Below are 24,549 nucleotides of genomic sequence, written 5' to 3' on the forward strand. Positions count from 1 at the left end.
GGGTGCCCTGCGGCAAGAGTGTGGGGGGCGGAGAGGTGGAGGCTGGGCTGGTCTCTGTTGCTGGAATGGGCCGGGAGGGAGGAGGAGCAAGCGGAAGGGGACGGTGTGTCGCTGGCCCAGGAGCCTCTAGAAGACGGCCTCCGGTGGCCGGTTTGGGCGGCCTGGGACCGTGGCTGCAGGTAGGCAGTGGTGATGCCAGGGCCCGGGGGTCCCTTCCTCCAATCCCAGCTCTCTTCGCCTTCCTCTACTCTGCCTCCCCAGCTCCCTGCCAACCACCCTTCGTTTTCTGTCCCAGAACCTCTCCCTCCACCTCAAACCCTGACCCCTTCCTGCAGGCCAAGCCCTCCCCCTTATCTCAGTAACTGCAGCCGGCAGGGTCAGAGGGCAGGTAGCCTGGCCACTGCACCGACAGCTACAGCCTCCAGAAACAGCTCTGGCCTCTGGGTCACTGCTCCAGGCCGCTCAGCCAGGGGCCCCTCCTAGGAGTCACGGGGCCGCTGGTGCTGGGGCAGTTGGTGACTGACAGCCCAGGCGCGCCAGTGTCTCTCTCCCCAGCCAGGCATGGCAGACTCTGCACAAGCCCAGAAGCTGGTGTACCTGGTCACAGGTGGCTGTGGCTTCCTGGGGGAACATGTGGTCCGCATGCTGCTGCAGCAGGAACCCCAGCTCCGTGAGCTGCGCATCTTTGACCTACACCTGGGTCCCTGGCTGGAGGAGCTGAAGACAGGTGACTGGTGGGGACGGGCTGGGGGTGGGGGCGGGGGAGGGTGTGGACTCCCTTCCTTGTGGAAAAGATGATGCCTGTTATGTTCTCCAGTGCGAATGGATAGGATGAATGAGTCACACTGGGAAAGTGTGGCTCCCAAGGGTGTGGGCCGAACCCAGCAGCTGGCTGACGGCCTCAGCTCTGACATTGCCTCTGGTTGCCCCTACCCACTCCCAGGGCCCGTGCAGGTGACTGCCATCCAGGGGGACGTGACCCAGGCCCACGAGGTGGCAGCAGCTGTGGCCGGAGCCCACGTGGTCATCCACACAGCTGGGCTGGTGGACGTGTTTGGGAAAACCAGTCCTGAGACCATCCATGAGGTCAACGTGCAGGGTCAGATGCTCCCTACCTGTTCTGACAACGTCCTCAATACCCCCTGGCACATGGCCTGATCTTGGTTGCTTGTTTCCTGCCCCCCTCTTTGACCTTGACCTCTGTGATTCTCCTGTGACAATCTGTCCTGTGGACTCTTCTGCCCCTGTCATGGCAGGCCGGCCCTCACTGACCTGCTGTGGTTCTCCCTGGGCCTGGGGAAAGAAGGCACGTGTCCTCATCCAGCTTTGGGATGGGGAGGGGAAAGACGCAGAGGGGGAGGAAGCTTCAGCTTGGATACACTCTCGCCTTCCCCCAGGCACGCGGAATGTGATTGAGGCTTGTGTGCAGACTGGAACACGCTTCCTGGTCTACACAAGCAGCATGGAAGTTGTGGGTCCCAACATCAAAGGCCAGCCCTTTTACAGGTGAGCTGAGCTTCCCCCAATACTTCAAGGGCCCCATCTCCCCTCAGCATTAAGAATCTTCCCTCTCCCCCGACTAGGGGCAATGAGAATACCCCATACGAAGCAGTACACAGACACCCCTATCCTTGCAGCAAGGCCCTAGCTGAGCAGCTCGTCCTGGAAGCCAATGGGAGGAAGGTGAGACTGGAGAAGATGAGATGTAGGAGACGGGGGCGGAAAGGGCTGCCAGGCAGAGGCAGAGCCGGAGCCTGTGGGCTCCTCTTTTTTTTTCCTCTTTTGGCCGCACTGCACGGCATGCGGGATCTTAGTTCCCCCACCAGGGAATCGAACCCCAGCCCCCTGCGGTGGAAGGGCAGAGTCTTAACCATTGGACCACCAGGGCAGCCCCTGGTGTTTTGTTTGTTCATTTCTTACTGTGGGCTCCTTTGCATCCTGCCCTGGATTCCTTCCATCTCCAGCTTGAGGAGATCAGGGCAGAGGGCAAACCACCGGGTCCTAGGTCTTAGAAGTGCCTGCCTTTTGCCCCCAGGTCCTTGGGGGCTTGCCCCTCGTGACATGTGCCCTGCGTCCCACCGGTATCTACGGCGAAGGCCACCAGATCATGAGGGACTTCTACCACCAGGGCCTGCGCCTGGGGGGTCGGCTCTTCCGGGCCATTCCAGCCTCTGTGGAGCATGGCCGGGTCTACGTGGGTGAGGCCCGGGCTAGGCGTTGGGGGAGGCTAAAAAAACAGGGCAGGACCCACATGGTACTGGGGCAAGGGGGTGTTCTATACTCTGGCTAAAAAAGGATGGTCTATACGTGGGCCAGAGCAGACTATGATATGTGGGCATCGTCCGCAGGGGCCACAGACAAAACAGTGTCCATGCCAGTTGGGAAGGCTGAGATCGATACCGTGTCATAGGCTGAGGAAAGGGTTGCAGTTTTGTGAGCAGCATCTTCCCAGGAGAGGAGAGGGGGAGCATCTACCCAGGACTAACAGAAGAAGGAGTAGCATCCATATAGGCTGGCCTGGGAGAGTAAATGGCTACAGGGGCCTGGAAGAAAGCAGCCTTCAGCAGGGCCGTAGTTATGTGGGCAGCATCTACATGGGCCCAAGGACGGGGTGGCTTGTCCATGCCCTGGCCCAGAATAGAGCAGTATCTACATGGTTGCAAGGGCATTCAAGGACATATCCGCCCCCGGTTCTCTCGGCACCCCCTCTCCCCCGCTACCCACAGGTAACGTGGCCTGGATGCACGTCCTGGTGGCCCGGGAGCTAGAGCACCGAGCTGCACTCATGGGTGGCCAGGTGTACTTCTGCTATGACAACTCACCCTACAAGAGCTATGAGGACTTCAACATGGAGTTCCTGGGCCCCTGTGGACTCCGGCTGGTGGGCACCCGCCCACTGTTGCCCTACTGGCTGCTGTTGTTTCTGGCTGCCCTCAATGTCCTGCTGCAGTGGCTGCTGCGGCCGCTGCTGCTCTATGCGCCCCTGCTCAACCCCTACACGCTGGCTATGGCCAACACCACCTTCACCGTCAGCACCGACAAGGCTCGGCGCCATTTTGGCTATGAGCCCCTGTTCTCCTGGGAGGAGAGCAGGACCCGCACCATCCGCTGGGTGCAGGCCGTGGAGGGCTCAGCCCAGTGATGGTGGAGCTGGGCCTGGAGGCCAGCATGGCACAGCCATCCAGGTCCAGAGCCCTCAGACCCTGGTGGGGAGGGAGGGCTACATTCTAGAGCCAGAGGAGGAGGGGTCTGGTGCCAGACTGGCTGTCCTAGAGCTCTCCACATTGTAATTCATGAGCCTTGAGCCTGTGTCCTAATACCCCTCAGCTCTAGGGCAGGGTTTTGGAGCAAGTGTGTCTTCACTCTCAACCCAGGCCTGGCGGCTGGTTGGCGAGGGTCTGATTCCCCTGGCGTTCTCCACGGTCCCATCCATTTCTGGCTTTTCAAGCAGGAAGTGGGTAGAAGTTCCACAGGGCCTCGTGCTGGACCTCGGATATCCAGGTGTGATCCTCAGACCCAGGTTCAGAGTGAAGATGCTTTCTGGCTCCTCCCACCACCTTTGTCCCTCCTTGGGGTTCAGAGTCCCATTATTTTAAAACATTTATTACCCTTGGACATTTATCTTTTAATTCTCTTCAACGAAGGCTGAGGAAATCTGTGTATTTTCACCTCTTGCCACCCCTCTACCCAAGTCAGTTCCTGCAGCACTGTTTGATCTCTGCCTGAGGATGCCCCAGTAATGCTGTACCAGTCCAAGCCCTGGATTAAAGCTCCTTCTCCGAGCCCGTGTCCATCCACCTGTCCAGCTCCCACACCCGCCTCCCCCATGTCTCCCACTCCCCACGGCGCCCGTCCCGTGTGGGGACAGAAGGAAGTGAGCACACAGCACGCCCGCTGTTGGATTGGTTGCTATTTCTCCCGTCCCACGGGGCCCGACCCGGCCCGGGGTGGGGGTGAGGGGCTCTGGGGACAGGACAGGACATGCAGGGCTGGGAGGGGGGCAGAATTTTCCTGTGTTTTATCCATTTGCAACTTGGTCACCAATAGAGAGAAATGGGACTCTGAGGGCTAACAGGAGAGGGTGGCCTGGCTCTGGGCCCCCAGCCAGGCCCCAGGAGTCCTGTCCCCTCTGGGGAGGAGAGGGAAAGAGCTCTAGAAACCAACGGAGAAACAGAAGGGGCAGGGGCTCATGTCAGCAAACACGGCTATATCACGTGACACGCCAGCGACACAGAAACGCCAACGCACACGGCTGCACAGCAGGCGGGGTGGGGGAGGAGAGAGCCGGGGGCCACCCATCTTGTCCTCTGCGGGGCAGGCTGGGAATGGGGCAGGGTGAATGCATAGAACACATCATGTACGCACGCTCGAGGCGTGGCAAGAGCGTGCATCAACCCACAGGCACATGGGACGGACACGCAGTGTGCTTTGTGAGAGGCAGGGGGAGGGAGAAAGGGGGAGGGGAAGCAGCGAGCCCTGGCCAGGTCCGGGACCACCCACGGGCACACAGGGGCTTGATGTTGTAGGTGCTTGGCGGGCGGGCAGCACACACTGTCTGAGAACATGCAAAAGACACCAGCCCCCAGACAACATTCCAAGACACATACAGACACAGCAGCCAACAAGCAAACACATCATGTGATGTGTGGGACTTAGAGAAGCTGGGGCAGAACAGACCCTCAGGGATGCTCTGGTCCATCTGAGGCCCAGAGATGGGCAGCTACGGGCCTAATACCAGTCAATGAGGCAGTTGCATCACTCCAGCCATGGCTCCACCCTTCTCTCCTTGTGGCCCCAAGGCTGTGGGAATTCCCGAAACGCCTGGTATGAAAGGGTATCCTGGCTGGACCGCAGGAAGGAAAAAGGCTGGGGTGGGGGGTGCTGGGGCCTGCTCTGACATCCCCAAAGAAGCCTGAGTGGGAGCAGGAGGGCTGAAGTCAGATACCGGGGCAAACTTCCCGTCCTGACAAAGGGCACTGTGGGAACAGACAGCCCACCTTGGGGGTTTACATATATATATATATATATATATATATATATATATATATATAGGACACACACAAGCAGGGCCCAGCCAGGTAGGGAAGAGGTTGGCTATCTGAGCTGGGGTGAGAGTGGGGTACTATGTTCCAGAAGGTCGCATCTGCGCTGTCTCTCTCTCACACATACACGCTTCACATGAAGAGGGACTCCAGGAAACGATCTGCACACACACCAAAGTCCTCCACCCTGTGCACACGGATGTCGGACCCCAAGGCAGGGTGCATTCCTGTACTTGTGTGTTCAATCCTGTATATGTGGGTCCACGTTCCTGGGCCAGTGGAGTGGGAGGCTTCTAACACTGTCCTTTGCCCACATACCTCCCACCTGCCACCCAACGCACAAACCCACTCATGCATGTGTTGTCTACGCAACAAGGGAGGAGCTGGCCTCTTCCTCACCATCAGAAACTCGGGCCCGTGTCCCACCCTCAGTCTCAGCCTGCAGGGGAACAGATATTGGTGACATTTCAGCAGGAGATGTGTCCAGGGCATGGGCCCCAGGACTTAGCCCACTCCAGTACGTCGGAAATAAACAGTTCCCTAAATCCAAGGTTCCTGAGGCAAAGGCCAGAGCATCAGATGGGGCGGTGGGGACCATCGCTGGCCTCTCAGTTCTGAGGTTAGTGCTCAAGAAGCTTATTTCTGAGAGCCTGGGGCAGCCCTTGACATTCCCGTGATCAGTAATGTTTCCCATCAATAGCCCTTCCGGGAGGCATTCATGTGCAAACGAGTGCCCGCCTGAACAGGCACCGTGCCAGCGCCAGCGTCCACATACGCCGGCCCCTGTGTGCATGTGTGTGCCTGGGTGTGGCCTCATCTGCCGGGGCGGGTGGGAGCACACTGAGGTGTCCCGGCTTCCACATGTACAGGCCTATCTGACCGAGAAAGATAAGCACGTGGGCATGTATGCACAGGGGATCCAACCACGCAGGGCAGGAAGCTGCAGTTGCACGATGTTGATGTAGCAGTGTGTGGCCACACCAGATAGCGGCCAGCAGCTCTGGGGAGAAAGGGAGGGGGCAAATAATCTGGATAGACAAACCTGGATGGGGCACAGGTCCTTGAAGGTAAACGTGTGTGTATAATACACAGGGGGGTAGAAACACACTACGTAGAAATCCTCTACACACACACACACACACACACACACACACACACTCGCGCAGGCGTACTCTAGATAGCGTAGAAATATAGATTTCTGTGCCCACCCAAAACAGATGTCCAGTGCAAAATGTGGAGGGCTCTGTCTCAGGAGAAGACCTACTGACACTTCTGAAGCACATCCTAGACACACACACACACACACACACACACAAACATGTCCCTCACATCACCTATTGGGGGAAATGCACATGGATATACAGGCCAAGCTAGGTTATTGACACGTGTATTCTTCCACTCGCCTCGACTGAACTACACACACACACACACATGTTCCCCAGGACATGTCAGTCCCGGGGTGACTAAGCCAGGAGGGTTTGCTCAACATCACGCTGGGGTGTCTGCCATGGCCTGTGTGTGTATTGTGCCTGGATCCTCTGGGAATGTTGGTGTGAGCCTCTGTACACTCACAACCTGCCCCATCTGTAGCAGACATGGGGGAGGGGAGGTGTCAGTGGAGGAGGTGCTGTTACATTGGATTTAAACACTCAAACACAATATTCCATGTAGGCAAACTGTGTGTCCACGGATCTGTGGCGCCACACACACACACAGACACACACACACACCCCTATTCACAGAAGACAGAAGAGTGGGGCTTGATGGCTGCTGTGTCACACCCAGCCACAGTCTACACAACAACCCAGGGGAAGGGGGAAAGCTCAGACGACACACAGACTTGAGGTGGGGGGCAGAAAGGGCGATTTGGTGCTTCTACACACATCTACACACGTACACACACACACACGCTGGGGAGTCCACACGTCTCGAGCATGTGCCGGCGGCATGCATGTTGGTGTGCACGTGTAATCACGCCTGCTGCTATCTACGTGCGGGGTCGGGGGGTGGTCCATGGCGGGGGGAGGTCCAGGGACTCCAGGGTCTGACAGGCGGTAAAGGTTGCAGGTGCTGCCCGGGTCTGTCTTGAGGGTGAGCCTGGAGCAGGGGATGGAGTGAAGGGGTGGTGGGGGTATTGCTCCCGATGTGGTGGGGAAGGGTCTGGGACGGACAGGGGTGGGGGGCCTACAAGCCCAGCGTCCCCCCAATGGATGACGCCAAGACCACCCCCAGCACCACACAGCAAATGATGATCATGATTTTCTTCTGCAGGCAGGAAGGGCGATAGGGAGGGAGGAGACAGAGACAGAGGGGTAAAGAGACAGACAAACGACAGACAGACAGACGGGGAGGAGGGTGTGAGGGAGAGAAAACAGAAAAAGGAAGAGGTCAGAACCAGAGATAAGGCCTCTTGCGGGATTTCATCACTCACCTCAGCCCTGGCCTGAGCCCAGCCCCGCCCGCTCGGCTCCAGCCCACCTGCTCCACAGGCCCGCCTGCCCCGGCTCACCCTCCGGGCCTTGCTCTGATATTTCACAGCTTTCTTGGTGTCAGACACGGCTCGCTCCACGTAGTCCACGGAATGTTCCACGTTGTACTCAATGCGGTCAATCATTTCGCCCTGCAGAGGATACATGCATAGGATGGGGTGGGAGCTGGGCTGGAAGAGGGGATCCCGGGGACCCGGGTGAGGTTCCCCGAGGGCTGTGGCAGAGGCAGTACCTGGCTCTCCACAAGCATGGCCATGTCCACAAACATGTCGTGCAGCTCACGGATGCTGGTTTCCAGTTTGATGATCTCGTTGTGCCTTGTCTCGATTTCATTCAGCGCCTGCTTTGTCATCTGTGAGTCCATTTTGATCTAGGGTGAAAGGGGAGGGGCGGGGGGAAGAGGGAGGAGAGCTGCAGACCACCCTTCACTCCCGGAAGAGCTTGGATTCTGCAGCCAGAGCGTCTGGGTTCGAACCTGGCTGGTGTTTACTAGCTGTAACCATGGGCAAATTGTTTAACCTCTTCAGGCCTCAGTTTCCCCACCTAGAAAATGCAGATACTTCACACCTCACAAGGTTGTGCGAAGACTAAGTGAATGACTATGTGTGTATCAATTAGAATAGTACCTGGCACACAGGAAGCACTAAAGAGACATCTGTTAAATTACAAGAAGGAAAACTTGCCCTGAGCCCGCCATCTCAGCCCAGGGCTGTCTCTATCACACGCACCAGGGAGGCCCTGGGAAGGGAGACAGGGGTCCTGGACCCCTGTCAGGATTGGGGGCCACCATCTGGTCAAAGGCAGACAGGATAATGGAAGGGGACACAGCAGAGAGTGGAAGCAGAAAAGGAGGCCCAGATGAGAAGACAGTGTGCCCTGGAGCCCCCATGATATGGGCCGGGGGAGAAATAATAAGGAAATGCTCTGCAGCCCTCAAGAGTCAGTGGGAGAGACTCTAACCCATAGTCAGATATATCTCCTCCCCACGGAAGCCAGACCACTCACTGTTTAGACCACATCCAGACACTCTTCTGCTCTAAAGCCCTCCAAGGCTCCCCACCACCCACAGGCTACACACCTTTACCTTAGCAGTCAAGGCCCCATCTCCCTTTCTGTCCTCATCTCCCCAAATCCTAAGAGCCCAAATCATCCAATGGCTCTTTGGCAAGTGGTCCACTCTCTCTGTTTTTGTTCAGTCTGTCCCCTTTTTCTGGAATGTCCTTTGCCCATCTCCCCGTGTCCAAATGCTCCCTGTCTCTTAAGGCACACAACTCAATGCCACCTCCCCCAGGAAGCCTTTCCCGACCCTAGAAGTTAACTACTACCGTAGGGCCTGTCTGCATCTTGTTCAGCCCTCAGGCAAGGTACCGACCACCCTGCATCGTAATGATGGTGGGTTAACTGGCAGGGATCAGCTCTATCCCCTTAGAACCCCTCACCAGGTTTCCCTCCACTCTCAGACAGACTGACAGCCTGGGCAGAGCTGTTTGGGAGGGCTCCGGGCTAACTGGCCCATTATCAATTTGCTCAAAGCTAATTTAACAAAGATCAATTCTCTAAATAGCAATTTGCTGAAAACTGCTAGACGGTCATTGAACGTACTTTAACGCTGGTCTAGAAACCTAAACCAGAGTCATTTTGCCACCAGAAGCTGAAAGGGAGATAGAACCTGTCAGCCAGGGCGAAAGTCAAGAAAGAGAAAGAAGAACTACAGTTGGGGAAAGCCCATCTCTTTCACATATAAGATGACAAGCGCAGGGCAGTGTGCCAAACTTCAGCAAAACTAAAACTGATTTTTTAGAAAACCTTCAAAACGTAGGCAAATTAGTCACTTGGTGAAATGAGCCGCATCACTAGGGAGAAGTGTATCTTAGCACTTAGCACTGAAGAGTCCTGACTGCGGGTTCAGAGCCTTGCTCTGCCTGTAGCTGTGTGACCTCGGCAAGTCATTTAACCTTTCTGGATCAGGTTACCTCATCTGTGAAACACGACTCCCTCAGAGGCTTGTGGCAAGGATTAAATGAGTTTAGTAGGTAAATGTGCTTAGAACGGGGCCTGGCACCTTACTGTTTGCCATTTTTATGAGGGTACTTCCTGCTCTGCCCCCATGGAATTCCCCAGTTCCAGGTTCAGACTTCCTGATGTTTGTTATTTCACGGGGGACTTAGGACCTTGAGTTCAGCCTACGCTTGGGAAGGAAAGGCGAATGCTTTCCAAAAACAGACCCCACCCCCACGCGAGGCTTACATCGTCAGTGAAGATGGCCAACTTCCCACTCTCCAGCATGTCTTCCAGTTCTTCGTTGGTCGTGGTCCTTCCAGCTGTGGGGAGAAACGACTCGCTGCTCAGCGACTGGGCCAGCCTGGACACCTAAGGTGGTGGGATGTGGCAGGGACCCGGGAGCCCACCCTCCCATCCGGCCTCAGGCCACGAGTCCCCTCCACGGAGGGGAAGGGCCTGGAAGGAGTATGGGACAGGTCTGGGGAGTTTGCGGGGCAGAGATGTCACACGCACTGATCTCCAGCTGCCTCTGGATCCGGTCCTTGCAGCGGTCGCGGTACTTGGACTGGGTCGCGTTATATTCAGTCATTACCTCCACGAACTTCCGGGAGAGTGTGGAGTGCTGTGGTGGGGGGTACAGACACATCAGGAGGCAGGGAGCAGAGACCGTGGAGGGATGGAGTGGGCGGGAGGGGCTGAGTTAGCCTACGGCCCCTTCTTCAGCTCATGCCACGATCCCAAGCCCTCGCAAGTGTGCAGTCCCATACCCCAGCACCCCCATCCTACGCCCAAGCCAGCCAAGGCCGGGCTAGGGCACTGAGATGTAGCCGGGTTCCGACCTCCGCTGTAGTCCCGCCCCAAGCCCCGCCCCTGCCCAGGCTCCCCCTTGGCCACGCCCCACGCTAGTGCCTGCTCTGGCCCGCCCACGCCCAACAGGCAGGGCTCCAGCCTGGGCCCCTCCCCTGTCCGGTCCAGTGCGGTTTGGTCCCGGCCCCGACCCTGACCGTGCCTGACCGCTGCCTCCTACCTGGGTCTTGCGGATGCGCAGGTCCGCAGAGGAACGATTCAGCCCCTCCTCCTGTTCAATGCTTTGCTCGATCGCTGCGGGAGAGAGGACGCAGTGACGGGAGGGCGAGAGACCCGGCGCATGTGGGGCGGGGGTCTGGGACATATGAAGGGTGGACACCCCGAGGCAGGCCCCCCAGGCCCGTGAACGGATGTCACACCCAGGCGAGGGCAGACAGTAAAGAGTCTAGGGTGGGGAGGCAGGAGGCCAGCGGGTAAAGGGACCAATGTTTGAGGGGGCCTGGAAACCAGGTAGGAGGGGATATTGAGGGTCAGTCGGTCACCAGACAGAAGGGGGCTATTTGTTCTGGTGGAAGGATTGCGTCTTGGAAAGTCCCACAGCTGTAACTCCTGCCCAGCCCCTCAGTCCACATCCCCTGTATGGGGGGCGGGAGAACTCTCTGCTTTTTGCAGCCTCAGAAAAGGGTCAGGAACCCACCCTGGGATTTATCTGGTAGAGGGCAAGCACTTTCAAGTGGGTCAGGTTCTAGTGGCTGCCCTTTCCTTGGAAAATTCTAGGGTAAGTGGATGGATGTTCCAACAGAGAAAATAGCTCCCCCCGCCTTACAAAGTGATCCCTGTCCCAGGAATCCCCACTTCTAAAGGATGTTCTGGAAAAGCACACAGATTAACTGGGATTACTGCTTCTAGATCATGCACTCCCCACACTTACTTAGATTTTCTAAAAAAGAGCTTGAGGGTAAGATCTACTGTGCTCGGAAAATGCAGCAGGGATGAATCACCAGGCCCTCTCAGACCTGGAAGAGCCTCCAGGCCACTCCCGAGAACATTGCTTCTCCGTTCCTGGCAGCGGTGGAGGTATGGTGCTGGATGGCACCCCAACGCTCCCCCGCCAGCGATGGCGGGACAGGGACTGAGCGACAGCTCTGGCCCAGCTGTTATGGGAAAAGTCCAGAAACACACACCCAGGAATGTTGGAATCTCTGGCTCAGACTGGGACCCTGTTGTCAGACTTGGGGCTGGGGCCAAGCCCAGGAGGAAGGGATCCTTTACAGGGTCTTATTGACTTCTTACAGTAATCCTGGGAGTTCAGTCCAGGTTTCAGACTAGAAACTGAGGTTGAAATAGAGAAAACAACTCATTCAAGGTCACACACAATGCCGGAGCTCATGCCACCACAGAGCTCGAGAAAGATGGAGAAGATGATCTCTCTTTTTCTGGAGCTCTGGAGGGTCAGCTCCTCTGAGCCACTGCCACTTTTCCTAGCTTCTTTCTTGGTCTATTCCTGAACTCCTAAACCATACAGCCCTCCTCATGGTCTTATGAAGAGTGTTAATGTCAGAGCTCAATGGGCTCAAAGAGATTGCTGAGCCCAGGGATTTTTCAACTTGTGTCCCACAGAACCCTGCTTCTGAGAAGGAACCTCAGAGGGGTCTGTTGCTGGGGGTGATGAGGAGGCTAGGCAGGTAGGGCTCTGGGTCTCCCAACCCCAGGTCAGCCAGAACAGCTTGACTTTTATGTGTTGTATGTATTGGAATTTGGGGTAAGATTTCACTTGGGAAAAAAAGATTTTGCTACCAAAAAACAAAAACCAACAACAAAAACATCTGGCTTTGAAATTGCTTTAGTAGTTCTTACTGTACTGATGAGGGACTGAGGGTAGGGTACTTGTCCAGAATGAGCTGGTGATGGAAGTGGGCTCCCTCTGTCTGGATTTGCAATCAGTGTGCTCCCAGTTTGGATCATTTTGCTTTCTAGCACGCTCTCCTGAGTGCAAAGGGCTTACAGATCAGCACTGGAGGCTCACATATGGCCTCCTGTTGAGTCCAGGAGGGCACGGAGTCCCTGTCCTCATCCCTCTGGACCAAGGTCATTGCGCTCAGGGCCAGGCATCTGACATGACTCCTTTCCCCCAAAGCCCAGCAATGTGCCTCAACGTGCTCGGCAAATGTTTTCTGATGCTGAATTACCATGAGCATACAAATTAGCATCATGGTAACACTGCTATTCCCCTGGCACCAGCAGACAAGGAGGTTCCCAACCCACAGTGATTTGGGGGAAGGTGGTTATTACCAGCACCCAAGTCCTTAAATTAGAGTGAATACATGAGCATTTGGCAAGTCCCTCCTGAAAGTTTGCCAGGCCCTGATGTCAGCCACACAGTCCAATCTGTCCCGCGCTAAGGATACCAGTTCAGAAGCATTTGCTGAGCCCACCTACTGGGTGCTTAGCGCTATGTCCGGCAACTGTTCTGGAGAAATGAGGCCTTCGTGAAATTAAACCCACCTGGAAGACTGTATTTTCCTGGTGGACCTTCCTGCTGATGGAGCCAGCAGAGCTCAGATGCAATTTGGACAGAAAGCCTCCTCTCTGTGATTTCCCTGTCATGTCTATATCTTTCTCCAAGGCATCTGGAGCAAGCTGGGAAATGTCGGGTTTTATGCTTTCTCAGTGTTTAGGAATCTGGCTCCTGGAAGCCTGCAGACACTCCTCATAGAGAGGCCTGTTTAGTCCAATGGAGGGCAGAGTTTTCTTCCTCCTTAGGCAGGGGATGGCATTCCTTACCTTTCAACTTGGATCGAACCTTGTTGGCCGTCTTCTTGATGTCTGCAGTGAGGTCCTCCAGCTCCTGTTTGGTCTCTGAGGGGAGGTGAGGGGCGGGTGAGATGTCTGGGTGGGACCCCAGACTCCTGCCCGCAGCCCCCAGCCACCCGGCAGCAGCACTTACTCTCATCCGGGTTGGGGGCGGCCAGGATGGCACTATGCTGTTTTTTCACTTGTTCCACATCCTCTGACAGCTTCTCAATGCAGCCCCGGATCTCTTCCACCTGGGGCAGCAAATCGGCTATACCCAGCCAAGTCGTCGGGCCAGACAAAGGGATTCAGGGGGCTCAGTCAGGGTTCAGGGAAACAGGCCAGACCCAGAGGGGTTGGTAAAAGGCCAAGGGGATGGAGGAGTAGAGAGCAGGGTGGGGGCCGGGGGCCGGGGAGAAGGAAGTTGTTGGCTGGGGGCTAGGTTCTGTTACCTGTTCAAAGAACTCATCCATGAAGTGGTCCCGGTCCACATGGACCACCTCCTCCTCATCATCGCTGTCTTTCGCCTGGGAGGCAAAGAAAGGCAGTCTGTGCGCAATCCCGATGCTCCCAGCTCTGGGCTCAGAGCGGGGGTCCTGGGAAGGGTCACATGCAGGGGGCCGGGGCACCAAGCAGTCACAACGAATCCTGGGTGTCTTGTGGCACAGAGTCCCGGAGGCCGGGTACCTGACAGCCCAAAGGACACCTTGGAGGGAATTAGCCAAAGGCACCGTTTCAAGGGTAGACGTGGTCCTGTGAGGGCAGTCACCCTGGAGGCGGGTGGCACGCTGGACAGATGCTTTAACCAACCAGTATGGAAGTATTTCGATATTGTAGCAACCAGCTAAATGTCAGCCTTGCGGTAATTGGCTCTGGGCTGCGAGAAGGGGTCTGGAATAGCGTCCCAGGAGCCTGACCCCCCCTCCACCATCCCCCCAGCCGCTCCTGCCAGGCTTCAATTTGCTCCCTTCTCTTCCCCTCCAGCCTCCAACGCGACCAGCCACGTCCCCTAGTCCCCTATGCAAGGTCACTTCACTGCCAGCGGCAGGCGCCGAGTTAAGCAAGCAGTCGGCCAGGGGAGGGCTGGATGAGAGACACAGTCAGCACCCCGACCTCCCTCCTCCCCCCCACTCTCTTCCCCTCCGCCCACTCTCCTCCGTGTATTCACTTGCTTTCATCCAGCCTCTTCCAACTTCACACCCACCTACTCTCACTTGCTTGGATTTCCCAGTTGCAAAACCTGCAGCTGCTCAGCCCTCCACCCCCGGGGCTCAGAGACACAAGGGACTTACCCACCCGCACTGCCACTGCCGCCACCAGACGGGCCAGTGACATAGACAGAAGGGCTGACACACAAGGCACACAGAAATAGGCCCACTGACACCCACACAGACCCACAGCAAAGCTGCCTGCCGACACATGTGGACACACAGACGTGCAGCGGTCCCTCTGCCCCCAGGGACATTCGGGAGGGCCCTCTGGGGCTCTTCTCCCAGTCTCTCTGAGCATCCGGTCTGCACAGTCACTCAGAGCTGGGAAGGAGGAAGGGGGTTAGGAAGGGCTCCCCAGTGCTCCAAACTCCAGTCTCAAGACTCTGCTCGGGACAGAAGTCTGAGGGCAAAAGCTGAGCCCATCAAGCTTAATTACATCTGGGGCCCTAATCAGCCTCCACAGAAACTTAAAACAGTTCACCCTGGGCTTCCCTGGTGGCGCAGTGGTTGAGAGTCCGCCTGCCGATGCAGGGGACACGGGTTCGTGCCCCGGTCCGGGAAGATCCCACATGCTGCGGAGCGGCTGTGCCCGTGAGCCATGGCCGCTGAGCCTGCGCGTCCGGAGCCTGTGCTCCGCAACAGGAGAGGCCACAGCGGTGAGAGGCCCGCGTACCGCAAACAAACAAACAAAACAGTTCACCTTGATTTCCAGAAAAAACCGAGCCAAAACTCAGACAGAATCTCATGGCCAGAGCCTGAATGAAATCAAGATGGGATCCACACAGCGTCTAGCGGGGGGTATTGCCATTTGGGATCTAAAGAGAAGAGCTTGCACAGGGCCTCGACAAGATCGCAGACAGGACCTGACAGAAACCAGACAGCTCAGACCGAACCAGACTCCGCGCAGACTGATGGCAGACAGCTCAGATCGAACCTAGACTGGGCCAGATGGGACCTAGATGTGATCTAGACAGCGAAGTGAACTTGGAATCAGAGAGGTCCGACAGCACCCCGAGGAACCGTGAGCTCAGAGACGTCCAGCTGGACCCTCTTGAAGGTACCCCAGCTTCCCACCCAAGCCCGGCTCAGATGGTCCCCAGGGATCCTCCCCTCACCATGTTGGGGAATACTTTCAGCACTTCCATTTAAGCTCCAAATATCTCCCAGGAAAGGGAGGCTCTTCTTTCTCTGCCCACCAGTAAGACATGCCAGGCTGCAAGGAAGAGCCCAGACAGGAAGCCAGCTGTTCTAGCCTCCATTTGAGCTGCCCCCAGAAGGAGGGGTGGTACCAGGTGGGGCTTGGCGACCCTGATGGGACTTCTGGCTTCTCAAGCTTCCACCTGACCCGGAACCACACCAATAGACCTTGGCTCCATGAGGCTCTGGGATGCTCGGCTCATCTCTGAGGACCCACCGGCCTCCCATGATGTTCTATCCTCAAAAAGCCAGTTGCCTCACGAGATTCCCCTTCCCCTAGAGCCAAGCTGCAGCTGCTCAGCCCTCCACCCCCCAGGGCTCAGAGACACACAAGGGATTTACCCACCCACACCACCACCGCCGCCTCTGTCCCTTCTCTGCCTTCAAGCACTTGGCCCTCAGCTTGGCTGCCCACAGGTCATGAGGCCTCTCGCTGGCCCAGGTATCTGGGAACTTTTCCTGTTCTCTCTTTCCCCTCCCCAGGCTGACTTTAGACTTCCTCAAGTCTCATTTCTCTCCCTCTCTCCTTTGGTTCCCAGGGCCAGATCCCTGATTCTGCCCTGGGGTGTCCCTGGCTGCCTGTTTACTTGCCCTTGAGAGAGGAAGAAAGGTAGAGTGCCCAAGGATGACTTAGTTGGTGTAATAATTACAGACAGCTGACAGCTAAAGTCCTCTCCAGTTGACAGACACTTTTACATCTATAATCTCTTCTGATCCTCACTACCATAGCCCTCGAGAAAAGCTGTCCCCATTTTAAGATGAGGGGAACAGGAGGTCTGAGGGGGAAGAGGAAATGGACTTGCTCAAGGGCACCCAGGCTGAAAGGGGCCAGGAAATCAGAGACATCTAAGACATGCCTCCTCCCATAGCCCCTCCTTTCTTTCTTTTTTTTTTTCTCTTTGGCCTCACTGTGCAGCATGCGGGATCTTAGTTCCCTTACCAGGGACAAACCTGTGTCCCCTGCATTGGAAGCGTGGAGTCTTAACCACTGGACCACCAGGGAATTCCCTCCCATAGTCCCTTCTGAGGCTTGAGACCAGGCTGCCTCCTACTGGCCACTCTGCCACCAGAGATTTCCCTTCTCAGGTCCCCTCCTGACAAGGCACAATCTGGGCGAGGCTCTGCGCCCCGAAAACCTAGCAAAATACTAGCGTGTGATAGCACCTTTGGCCTAGGTCTTGCATTCTTGTTATCTCATTTAATCTTCATTAAAACTCTGTAAGGATCATTGGTCAACATAACTATAATTGTGGAAAACATTTACACAGCATTTGATAACGTGCTGGGCACGGTTCTAAAGCATACTGCGTTTATCCATTTCATTCTTACAATAGCTGCCTTTTATAGGTAGGGAAACTGAGTCACAGAGAGGCTAACGAGCTTGCCCAGGTGAGCAGCTGGAAGGCCACACGCCTTCTTCCCTCTGAGTTTCAGTCTCTGCATTTGCTGAATGGCGAGAAAGTCCTCCCTAAATGGTGGGCAGAAGGAGCCAGTGAGACGAGGCAGTAAAAATACCTGATGCTGCCTGAGAGAATAAGTGCTCAGAGAGGCTTGGCTGTTACCCACTGCCTCCCCCATGTTACAGATGAGGAAACCGCTTCAGAGAGGTTGTCTGACCCTGCCTAAGGCTTCACAGGAAATAAGGCCAGAGGTGGGACCTGAATTGTCCTGGTGCTAAATCTCAGGCTCTTTCCCTTCTGTCTCTCTATTCCTTCCTGGCCCCTAAAGAGTCTGCTCTGCTGTGTCCTCAGTACCACTGAACTCCTGTGGCTGGGACAGAAAACCAGTAAGACGTGCCAGGCTGCAAGGAAGAGCCCAGACAGGAAGCCAGCTGTTGTAGCCTCCATTTGACTTGCTGTGTGACTCTCAGACCCTCTCTGGGCCCCGGCTTATCTGTGAAATGGGTGGGCCCTCCCTGCTCTGAGGTGTGTGTTTCATAATGAGCACGGCCTCCATTTCTGGAAGAAGCTGGCCAGACTAAAAGAAAACAGGCTGAGGGCAAATGAGACTACCTCAGAAAAGATGACCAAATGTGCTCCCATCCACTATATGGACAATTCAAGCCTCAGTTTCCTCCTGTGCGAAATGAAGAAAGTAAGAATCATATATACCCAACAAGTAGGTAGCAATTACCATGCGTCAGGCTCTGTTACAAGTGCTTTGCATTTCTCGTTTAATCCTTACAGCCACTCACTCCATGAAGTAGATACTATTCTTATTCCCATCTGATGGATGAGGCAGAGAGAGATTAAGTAATTTGCCTATGATCATACGCTGATGGGGTGCTGACACAATGGCGCTGGGTTGGAACCCAGGCACGCTGCTCTTTACGGATTGGCAGCTCCTCAAGCTCAGGAGGATGAAATGGGAGACCGTGGAGGCCCTGGGCACCTTCTGGAACCGCCTTGAGGAGAGGGGGCATCAGATCCAAGCCTCTAGCTTCAGTCCTTCCCCATCAGAGACACCGGAGGTCTTCATAGGAGTGTCAGTGGCAGGGAGACAACATAGACAGATGCGTGGATGGAGGGAGTGGGACAACGTGAGCCAGGAAGTCAACAGAGACAAACGAGAGGGTGACTAAAACAGAGGTGGAAAGAGACTGGAATTGGGTGATAGAAAAGTCAGAGTGGGCACTTCCCTGGCAGTCCAGTGGTTGGGAATCCATGCTTCCAATGCAGCGTCTGCGGGTTTGATCCCTGGTAGGGGAAATAAGATCCCAGCATGCCGCGTGGTGTGGCCAAAAAAAAAAAAGTTACAGAGTATATGTGTGTGTGTGTGTGTGTGTGTGTGTGTGTAAATACATATGCATGCCCACGCATACAACACACACGTGCTGACACCTGCTTCTCAGGGGCATGAGCATCCTTTGATCTAGAGGCAGCAGCCTCTCTCCACCGCACCCCCTGCTTCTGTCCATCTGTCTCCCTGACCCAGGCCTCTGCGCACTCCCAGCATCCAGCCCAGTCCTCCCATCCCAACCTCTCTCCTCCGCCCTCCCTGCCTTCCCCGACCGACTCCCTTCCTCACCCTCCCTCTGCCCCACTGAGCCCTTCAGTCATCTGACAAATATCTCTGATCGGTGTCCAGTTCTCTTCTGGGTGCTGCGGAGAATACAATGGTGAACAAGACAGGAAGGGGTCCTGCCTCCAAGGAGCTGACATTCCAGGGGAGGGAGACAGACAATGGAAAATGAACAAGACAATTTCAGATGGTGCTACTTAGCAAGAGGGAGATAAAGCAGGAGGTGTGATAGAGAGAAATGGGCATCAGGGAGGGCCTTTCGGGAGGGCCTTGACATCTGAGCTAAGGCCTGAGGAGTTAACTGCACCACAATCTGGAGCACACAGAATTCAAGGCAGAGGGAACAGTGTCCAGGCAGAGAGAACAGCATTCAGAGGCACCAGCAAGCGCAAAGGCCCTCAAGCAGGGGGAACGTGATGTGTCTGAATGGCAGAAACAAGCCCCACGCAGCTGGGGGATACCAACCCATCACCCAGGGTTCTCCTGGTCCGTGCCCGCTCTCCTCAAACAGGAGGCCGCCCTTTCCTTCTGCTTCAGGTCTGCATTTCTAAAGTGCCTATTGTGCCTATCCCATACCTAAGGGCTACACCTGGGACCCAGTCCCTACCCTCAGGGTGCATGACTTGTCCTAGAACAGCCGCCCTCAAATTCCAGCCTCCCTCACCTCAGGTCTCCCCCCACCCACTTCCCAGTCTCCCATCCACCCCCACCCCCGCCTTCCCACTCCACAGCTGCCTCTCAGGCTCCGGCCCACAACACGTCCCCTTGTGGCTTCTCTCTCCCCGCAACCTTCCTCTCCACCTCACTTGCTCCCTTGCTCTCCTCTTCAGCCCCCTCCCTGGACCCATTTCTTGGATGCTGGGACACCCATCCAGCCAACTGACTCCCCGTCGCAGCCTCCACTCCAGCCCAGTGCCTCCCAGTTGCTGACCAAAGGTGCCTGGTGAACTGGAAACAGAAAACCCTGGTTCAACGCTGGCTCCACCATTAACAGCTGTATGACCTTGGGCAAGTCAGGTTACCGTTGTGGCCCTCAATTTACTCCAATAAATTAGGGGTCCCATCTTGCCCATCTCAGGGGGCTGATGTGAGACTCAAGAGAAATGAATGAGTCAGCTGTGGAATAACAAACACTCATGGAGCAATGCTGAGCACGAGGCCTCTTTCTAGGCGCTTCCAGCATAATTTCAATCCTCAGGACAGCCATCTGAAGCAGGTCCCGTTATTACTCCCAATTCACACATGAAGAAAGTGAGGACCAGAGAGGTTAAGCAACTTACCCAAGGTCACACAGGAAGTAGCAAAGCTAGGATTTGAACCCAGACAGTCTGACTCCCAAATCTGTGCCCTTGACAGCTATGTGATGAACAGATGTGAGAACCCCTCGGGAACTCAAAGTACTGTTGAAAAAAGACAATCAGGCCCCCTGGGCTGACATCCCCGCCCATCACTGCCTTTCCTTCCCTCTCAGCTTCTCAGAGACCCCTTTCCCAGGCCTCCCACACCCTGCCTAGTCTCTCCTGCCTCCCAGCCTCCTCACTCTCAACTCTGGCAGGGAGACCCCCGTACTCCCTGTATCTGGAAGCTTTTTTTCCGCCCCACACATGCCCTCCCAAATCTCCAGTTTCCCTAAGCCATGACTAACACCAGAGCCATCAGCATTCACTCAGCCCCCTCTGCCCCTCCACCCCACCTCCCACCTCCCCCATCTGCTGCCCCCAGCAGCCCCAGCAGACAGGATTCCTCCCCTCTGGGCAGGGGGTCCCTGATCCACTCAGATGAGAACTCCCAGCCCCTGCCTTCCCTGCACCCCTGTCTTCGCCTTTTCCCTCCCCCTCTCTCTAATCACACCACAATTCCACCACCACCTCACCCTGACCCACTTTCCATTTCTTGGGATTTTGGAGTCATGGCATAGTCTTGGCAGCAGTGGATCTGGGTTCAAATCCGGACTACTCACTTGCTAGCTGTGTGACCTTGGGCAAGTTTCAACCACTGGGCCTCAGTTTCCTTCACTATAAAATGAAGTAGTCGCCCAGTCTCCCTACCTTACCAGGTGAGGGTCTAATGAGATTATGGATGGCAACCTGCTTTGGATGAAAACGGGGACAGAAAGGGAGTTAAGAGCACCAACACTGGAGTCAGCCTGCCTGCTTGCCTTTAATTAGCTGTGTGACTTTGGTCAAGTTACTTAACCTCTCTGGGCCTCGGTTTTCCTATCTATAAAATGGGATAATACTAGTACCAGTCTCCTACGGTTGCTGTGAGGAGCGAAATGAGTGTATAAAACACTTAGAACTGTCTGGCACATGAGTGTTGGTTATTTTTATCACCGTCATTTTCCTGATGCCTAAGCGTATATTCACTCAAAGTTTAATTTAAAAAAATAAACCTTCAAAATTCCCTCCCCCAACCACCAGTTCCTCCTTCCTTCCCACCTGCCAACCCACCTCTCCCAGAGACAACAGTCACTTGCCTCTAAGCCCCTTCCTCTTGTCTTTCTGTGAGAAGGTTCCCCACCCCCAAATCCAGGGGGCTCTCCAAAGACAGAGCTTTTTACCCCCAGTATCGAGACTTCTCTTTCAAAGGCTAAAAAAGCAGAGACGCATATCAACTTTGCAGACGGGGAAACCCAGATTCCTGTCTGATGTTCCCAGCCACTTGCTTGGTGGCCTTGGGCAAGTTCCTGCCCATTGCTGAACCTCAATCTCCTCATCTGTCAAATGGGATAACAACCCCAGGGTAATAACCAATAGGCTCCTGGTGAAGTGTGTCAGGCTTACATCAGTTGGGTCTAGACTTTATTAACATAACCCCACAGCAGGCTGTCAGCTCTGCCTCCTCGGGGCCCCAGGTCATTTCTACAACCCTCCACCCCACCACATCCCCCCAGGCCCAGGGGCCACTCTTAACAAGCCCCCACTCCCCAGCCCCTCCAAATGGCAGCCTTCACTGCAGACACCAGTGTCACCCTCCTCCCCCGTCACCCGAACACAGCTAACTGCCTGGCCCGACTCCTGGAGCTGGGCCTCTTCAGGCCTGCAGACCAGAGGCCCACGCCAGCCCGCCCCTGCCCACTTAGGATGCCCCAGTTCTCCTCAGTGGAGCCCGATCCCCGTCATACAGCCCAGTTCCATGGCCCTGTGCATGGAACCTCCTCCCGGTCTCCCCTGCAACCCCCTCTCCCACCTCTGGAGTCACCCTATCTCAGGCCCCGGCCCTCTGGCTATCTCCTGAGGCCACCCCTTCCCTCCTTGTCTCTGAGAGGTGCCCCCTCCCCACGGAGAGCAACACACACACACACACACACACACACACACACACACACACACACGCTTCATTCACTGCCAGGTGCTGGCATCTCAGTCAGTCCCAACGTGTGTCCTTCCCCACAGCATCCCCCAAATCTGGGTCTCGCTGGGCTCAGCCTGGCCCAGGAACTGCCCACATCCTTCTAATTCAGCAAATCTGCCCAGCGGATGACAGCACCCTCCAATTCTCTCCCACACTCACTCTTTTCCATCCCCAGATTAGACCCCAGGGTCCTCCTGGGAATGTAGGGTGTCCAGGGCCCCTGAGACCTCTCCTGCCCCCTTGTGTCTTAATGGCCTCCAACCCCTTCTAGCCACTGTCCCTAAAATGCAGGCTCATTGGAGACATCAGGTGCCTTCACATATCGGGGTGCCCCTGCCACCAACCTCCAGTCTCATATCTGCCCCCACGCGCTCCCCAATACTGGGGTCCCGCCCCCCCGTTTTCCCCACCCCCAGGCTCACACTCCGCAGCTCCTGAGTCCGATCCTTCATCCTGCGACGGCTCCTCCTCCTCCTCCTCCTCCTCCTCGTTCTCCTGCCTCTGCTTCTGCTCCCTGCCTCCTGCCTCGGTGCTGGAGTCCTGAGTCTGGGGGCGCCGGCGGGGGGGCGCCGAGGCCGCTGTAGGGGGGCCCGCGGGCGGGGGCGGGCTGAGGGGCGGCGGGCTGAGGGCCGGGCAGGGGCAGGGGCCTGGGCCTGGCTCGGCTCTGCCGGGTATGCGGTGGCGATGCGGCTGCGGCACAGGCTTGGATGGAGGGATGCGGGAGCTGAAGCGCGGGGGAGGGGGGAGGAGGGAGGTAAGGAGGAAGGGAGGGAGGGGGGAACCGGGAGGGGGCGGGGAGCAGGGGGCATGCGCAGCGCCCGGGGCTGGGGGCGCCTGGGGGTTGTAGTCCGGGGAGGGGGGCCCAGGAGGGAGGGAGACTGGAGAGGCCTAGAGGGGGGTGGGGAAGGGCAGAGCCACAGAAGGAGGGAGAGATGCGGAGAGACGGAGATGTGGCAGGCGGCACAGGGATGCTGCTGTGGGACGGGGGTGACGGTGGAATGGCAGAAAGAAGGGGTAAGGGAATGAATTAAGGGAATAGCCTGGGGAGAGGAGCTGTGGATCCCTTTACACCAGGAGATATAGATAGATTTTATAGTTTGTGTTTGGGAGCATCTGTGTGAATCTGTGCACGACCACCTCTGTGTGTGTGTCCCTGCGGGAGGCTCTCTGGACACTAGAAATAGCAAGAGTGACCCTCTAGGTGGCTTTTGTGATACAAGGAATCGGCCAAGCCTAGCTGAGAAGGACATGGGGCTTGTTTTTTTGCACAGCCTTCCCCACTCTAAGTGTGAGAGTCCCCGGACAGTGTGGGTCACAGAGCTCTGCTTGTCTACCTCCAGGGACAGGGTGCTCACCACCTCCAGGGACCTCCTGGCCTATCTTTAGATGGCTCTGACTATCAAAACAAAACTTGTCCTTATTGGGAGAGGAGTTCTGGTCCCCCCGAGGGTCCATCCCTCTCCTTAATGCCTGCCTCACCTCTTCCCATCTCCACGTCTTAATGTCACATCAAGTCCTCTACCCCTGCAATGGGGCTTCGGCCTCTAACAGGCCTCGAACCTGCTTCTGCCAAGTTACCCAGTGACCTCCTCTATGCTGAATCCATGGACCACTTGCCAGGCCTTATCCTCCGTGATCATGATTGGAGGATATACGACACTGATGACCCCTCTCTTCTTGAAATCCTTCCCACCTTGGCTCCCACCTGCCTCCTGCCTCCCATGCCTCCCCCTCCAAACTCTGGATGTTGTTTCCCAGCCTCCTTCCAGACCGCCCACCCCGCTTTCTTCCACATCCCCGCAGCAGCAGGGTTTCCGGGCCCCCCCGCCCCAGTTTCTCTTCTTTTTTTTTTTTTTTGCGGTACACGGGGCTCTCACTGTTGTGGCCTCTCCCGTTGCGGAGCACAGGCTCCGGACGCGCAGGCTCAGCAGCCATGGCTCACGGGCCCAGCTGCTCCACGGCATGTGGGATCTTCCCGGACTGGGGCACGAACCCGCGTACCCTGCATTGGCAGGCGGACTCTCAACCACTGCACCACCAGGGAGGCCCTCTCTTCTTTTTATACCCTGTCACCTCCCCAGGTTCAGCTGCACCTACATGCCTGCAATATCCACATCTATACCTGCAAGCCAGGTCCTGCTCCTCAAGGGCAGTACCTGCTGTATGCCTGAGCACTGAGCTGAGCACCAAGAACAGAGACCAAAGATGCACTCAGAGACATGTGGATCCATAACTATCGTAAGCGAGGCCAGGGCTTTGACGCTGACCACAAAGACTGTGGTGGCCTCGCTTTCCCCCAAAGTGCTCTCCATCAAAGAGGGCATCTCCGTCCACCCAGTCACTCAAAGCACACAGAAAGCTGTCCTTGGCTCCTTCCCCCATCCAAAGAATGCTACCATGTTCCGAGCATCCACCAAGTCCCTGGTGCTCCACTGAGTAGCCCCCATAATCCTTCCAACCTCAGGACAGCTACTGCTATTATCCCAAGTGCCCAGATCAGGAAACAGGCTTGGAATGGTTAAATAACAGTTAGTAAAGGACAGGGCTGGGGCTCTTGCCTGCATTTTTTGATTACAAAGCTCATTCTCGTAAGACCACAAGGTTCCAGCCCCTCCCTCAACTGCCAAATCCAGA

The 24,549-nt window shown here is 56.1% G+C and overlaps 2 protein-coding genes across 9 annotated transcripts; one reads left to right on the plus strand and one right to left on the minus strand.

Annotated features, from left to right (window-relative positions):
* The first annotated feature begins 91 nt into the window (after nucleotides 1-91).
* On the plus strand, nucleotides 92-4,996 carry HSD3B7 (hydroxy-delta-5-steroid dehydrogenase, 3 beta- and steroid delta-isomerase 7). Of its 6 annotated transcripts, none has more exons than XM_029222120.1 (7): nucleotides 92-179; nucleotides 608-727; nucleotides 944-1,099; nucleotides 1,398-1,506; nucleotides 1,584-1,683; nucleotides 2,036-2,198; nucleotides 2,727-4,996. In XM_029222120.1, the coding sequence occupies exons 2-7, from the start codon at nucleotides 643-645 to the stop codon at nucleotides 3,140-3,142; spliced, it is 1,029 nt and encodes a 342-aa protein (XP_029077953.1). In that variant the 5' UTR covers nucleotides 92-179; nucleotides 608-642; the 3' UTR covers nucleotides 3,143-4,996. The 6 variants fall into 6 exon arrangements, with proteins under 6 accessions (XP_029077953.1, XP_029077952.1, XP_029077954.1 ...); XM_029222117.1 differs by having other exon boundaries at nucleotides 110-179; nucleotides 556-727; nucleotides 2,727-3,657; XM_029222116.1 differs by having other exon boundaries at nucleotides 135-179; nucleotides 541-727.
* A 64-nt stretch (nucleotides 4,997-5,060) lies between these two features.
* Nucleotides 5,061-22,481, minus strand: STX1B (syntaxin 1B). 3 transcript variants are annotated; one of them, XM_029222337.1, is made up of 10 exons: nucleotides 22,338-22,481; nucleotides 13,585-13,659; nucleotides 13,287-13,386; nucleotides 13,124-13,198; nucleotides 10,560-10,633; nucleotides 10,046-10,154; nucleotides 9,779-9,852; nucleotides 7,764-7,901; nucleotides 7,552-7,662; nucleotides 7,059-7,307 (listed from the first exon to the last, which is right to left on the minus strand). In XM_029222337.1, the coding sequence occupies exons 1-10, from the start codon at nucleotides 22,365-22,367 to the stop codon at nucleotides 7,227-7,229; spliced, it is 867 nt and encodes a 288-aa protein (XP_029078170.1). In that variant the 5' UTR covers nucleotides 22,368-22,481; the 3' UTR covers nucleotides 7,059-7,226. The 3 variants fall into 3 exon arrangements, with proteins under 3 accessions (XP_029078168.1, XP_029078169.1, XP_029078170.1); XM_029222335.1 differs by lacking the exons at nucleotides 13,124-13,198; nucleotides 13,287-13,386; nucleotides 13,585-13,659; nucleotides 22,338-22,481 and having other exon boundaries at nucleotides 5,061-7,662; nucleotides 10,560-11,034; XM_029222336.1 differs by lacking the exons at nucleotides 10,560-10,633; nucleotides 13,124-13,198; nucleotides 13,287-13,386; nucleotides 13,585-13,659; nucleotides 22,338-22,481 and having other exon boundaries at nucleotides 5,061-7,662; nucleotides 10,125-10,356.
* Between the last annotated feature and the right edge of the window lie 2,068 nt (nucleotides 22,482-24,549).

Source organism: Monodon monoceros, unplaced genomic scaffold (assembly GCF_005190385.1).
Source record: "Monodon monoceros isolate NGI ecotype Baffin Bay Population unplaced genomic scaffold, NGI_Narwhal_1 Super_Scaffold_13, whole genome shotgun sequence".
Lineage (NCBI taxonomy): Eukaryota > Metazoa > Chordata > Mammalia > Artiodactyla > Monodontidae > Monodon > Monodon monoceros.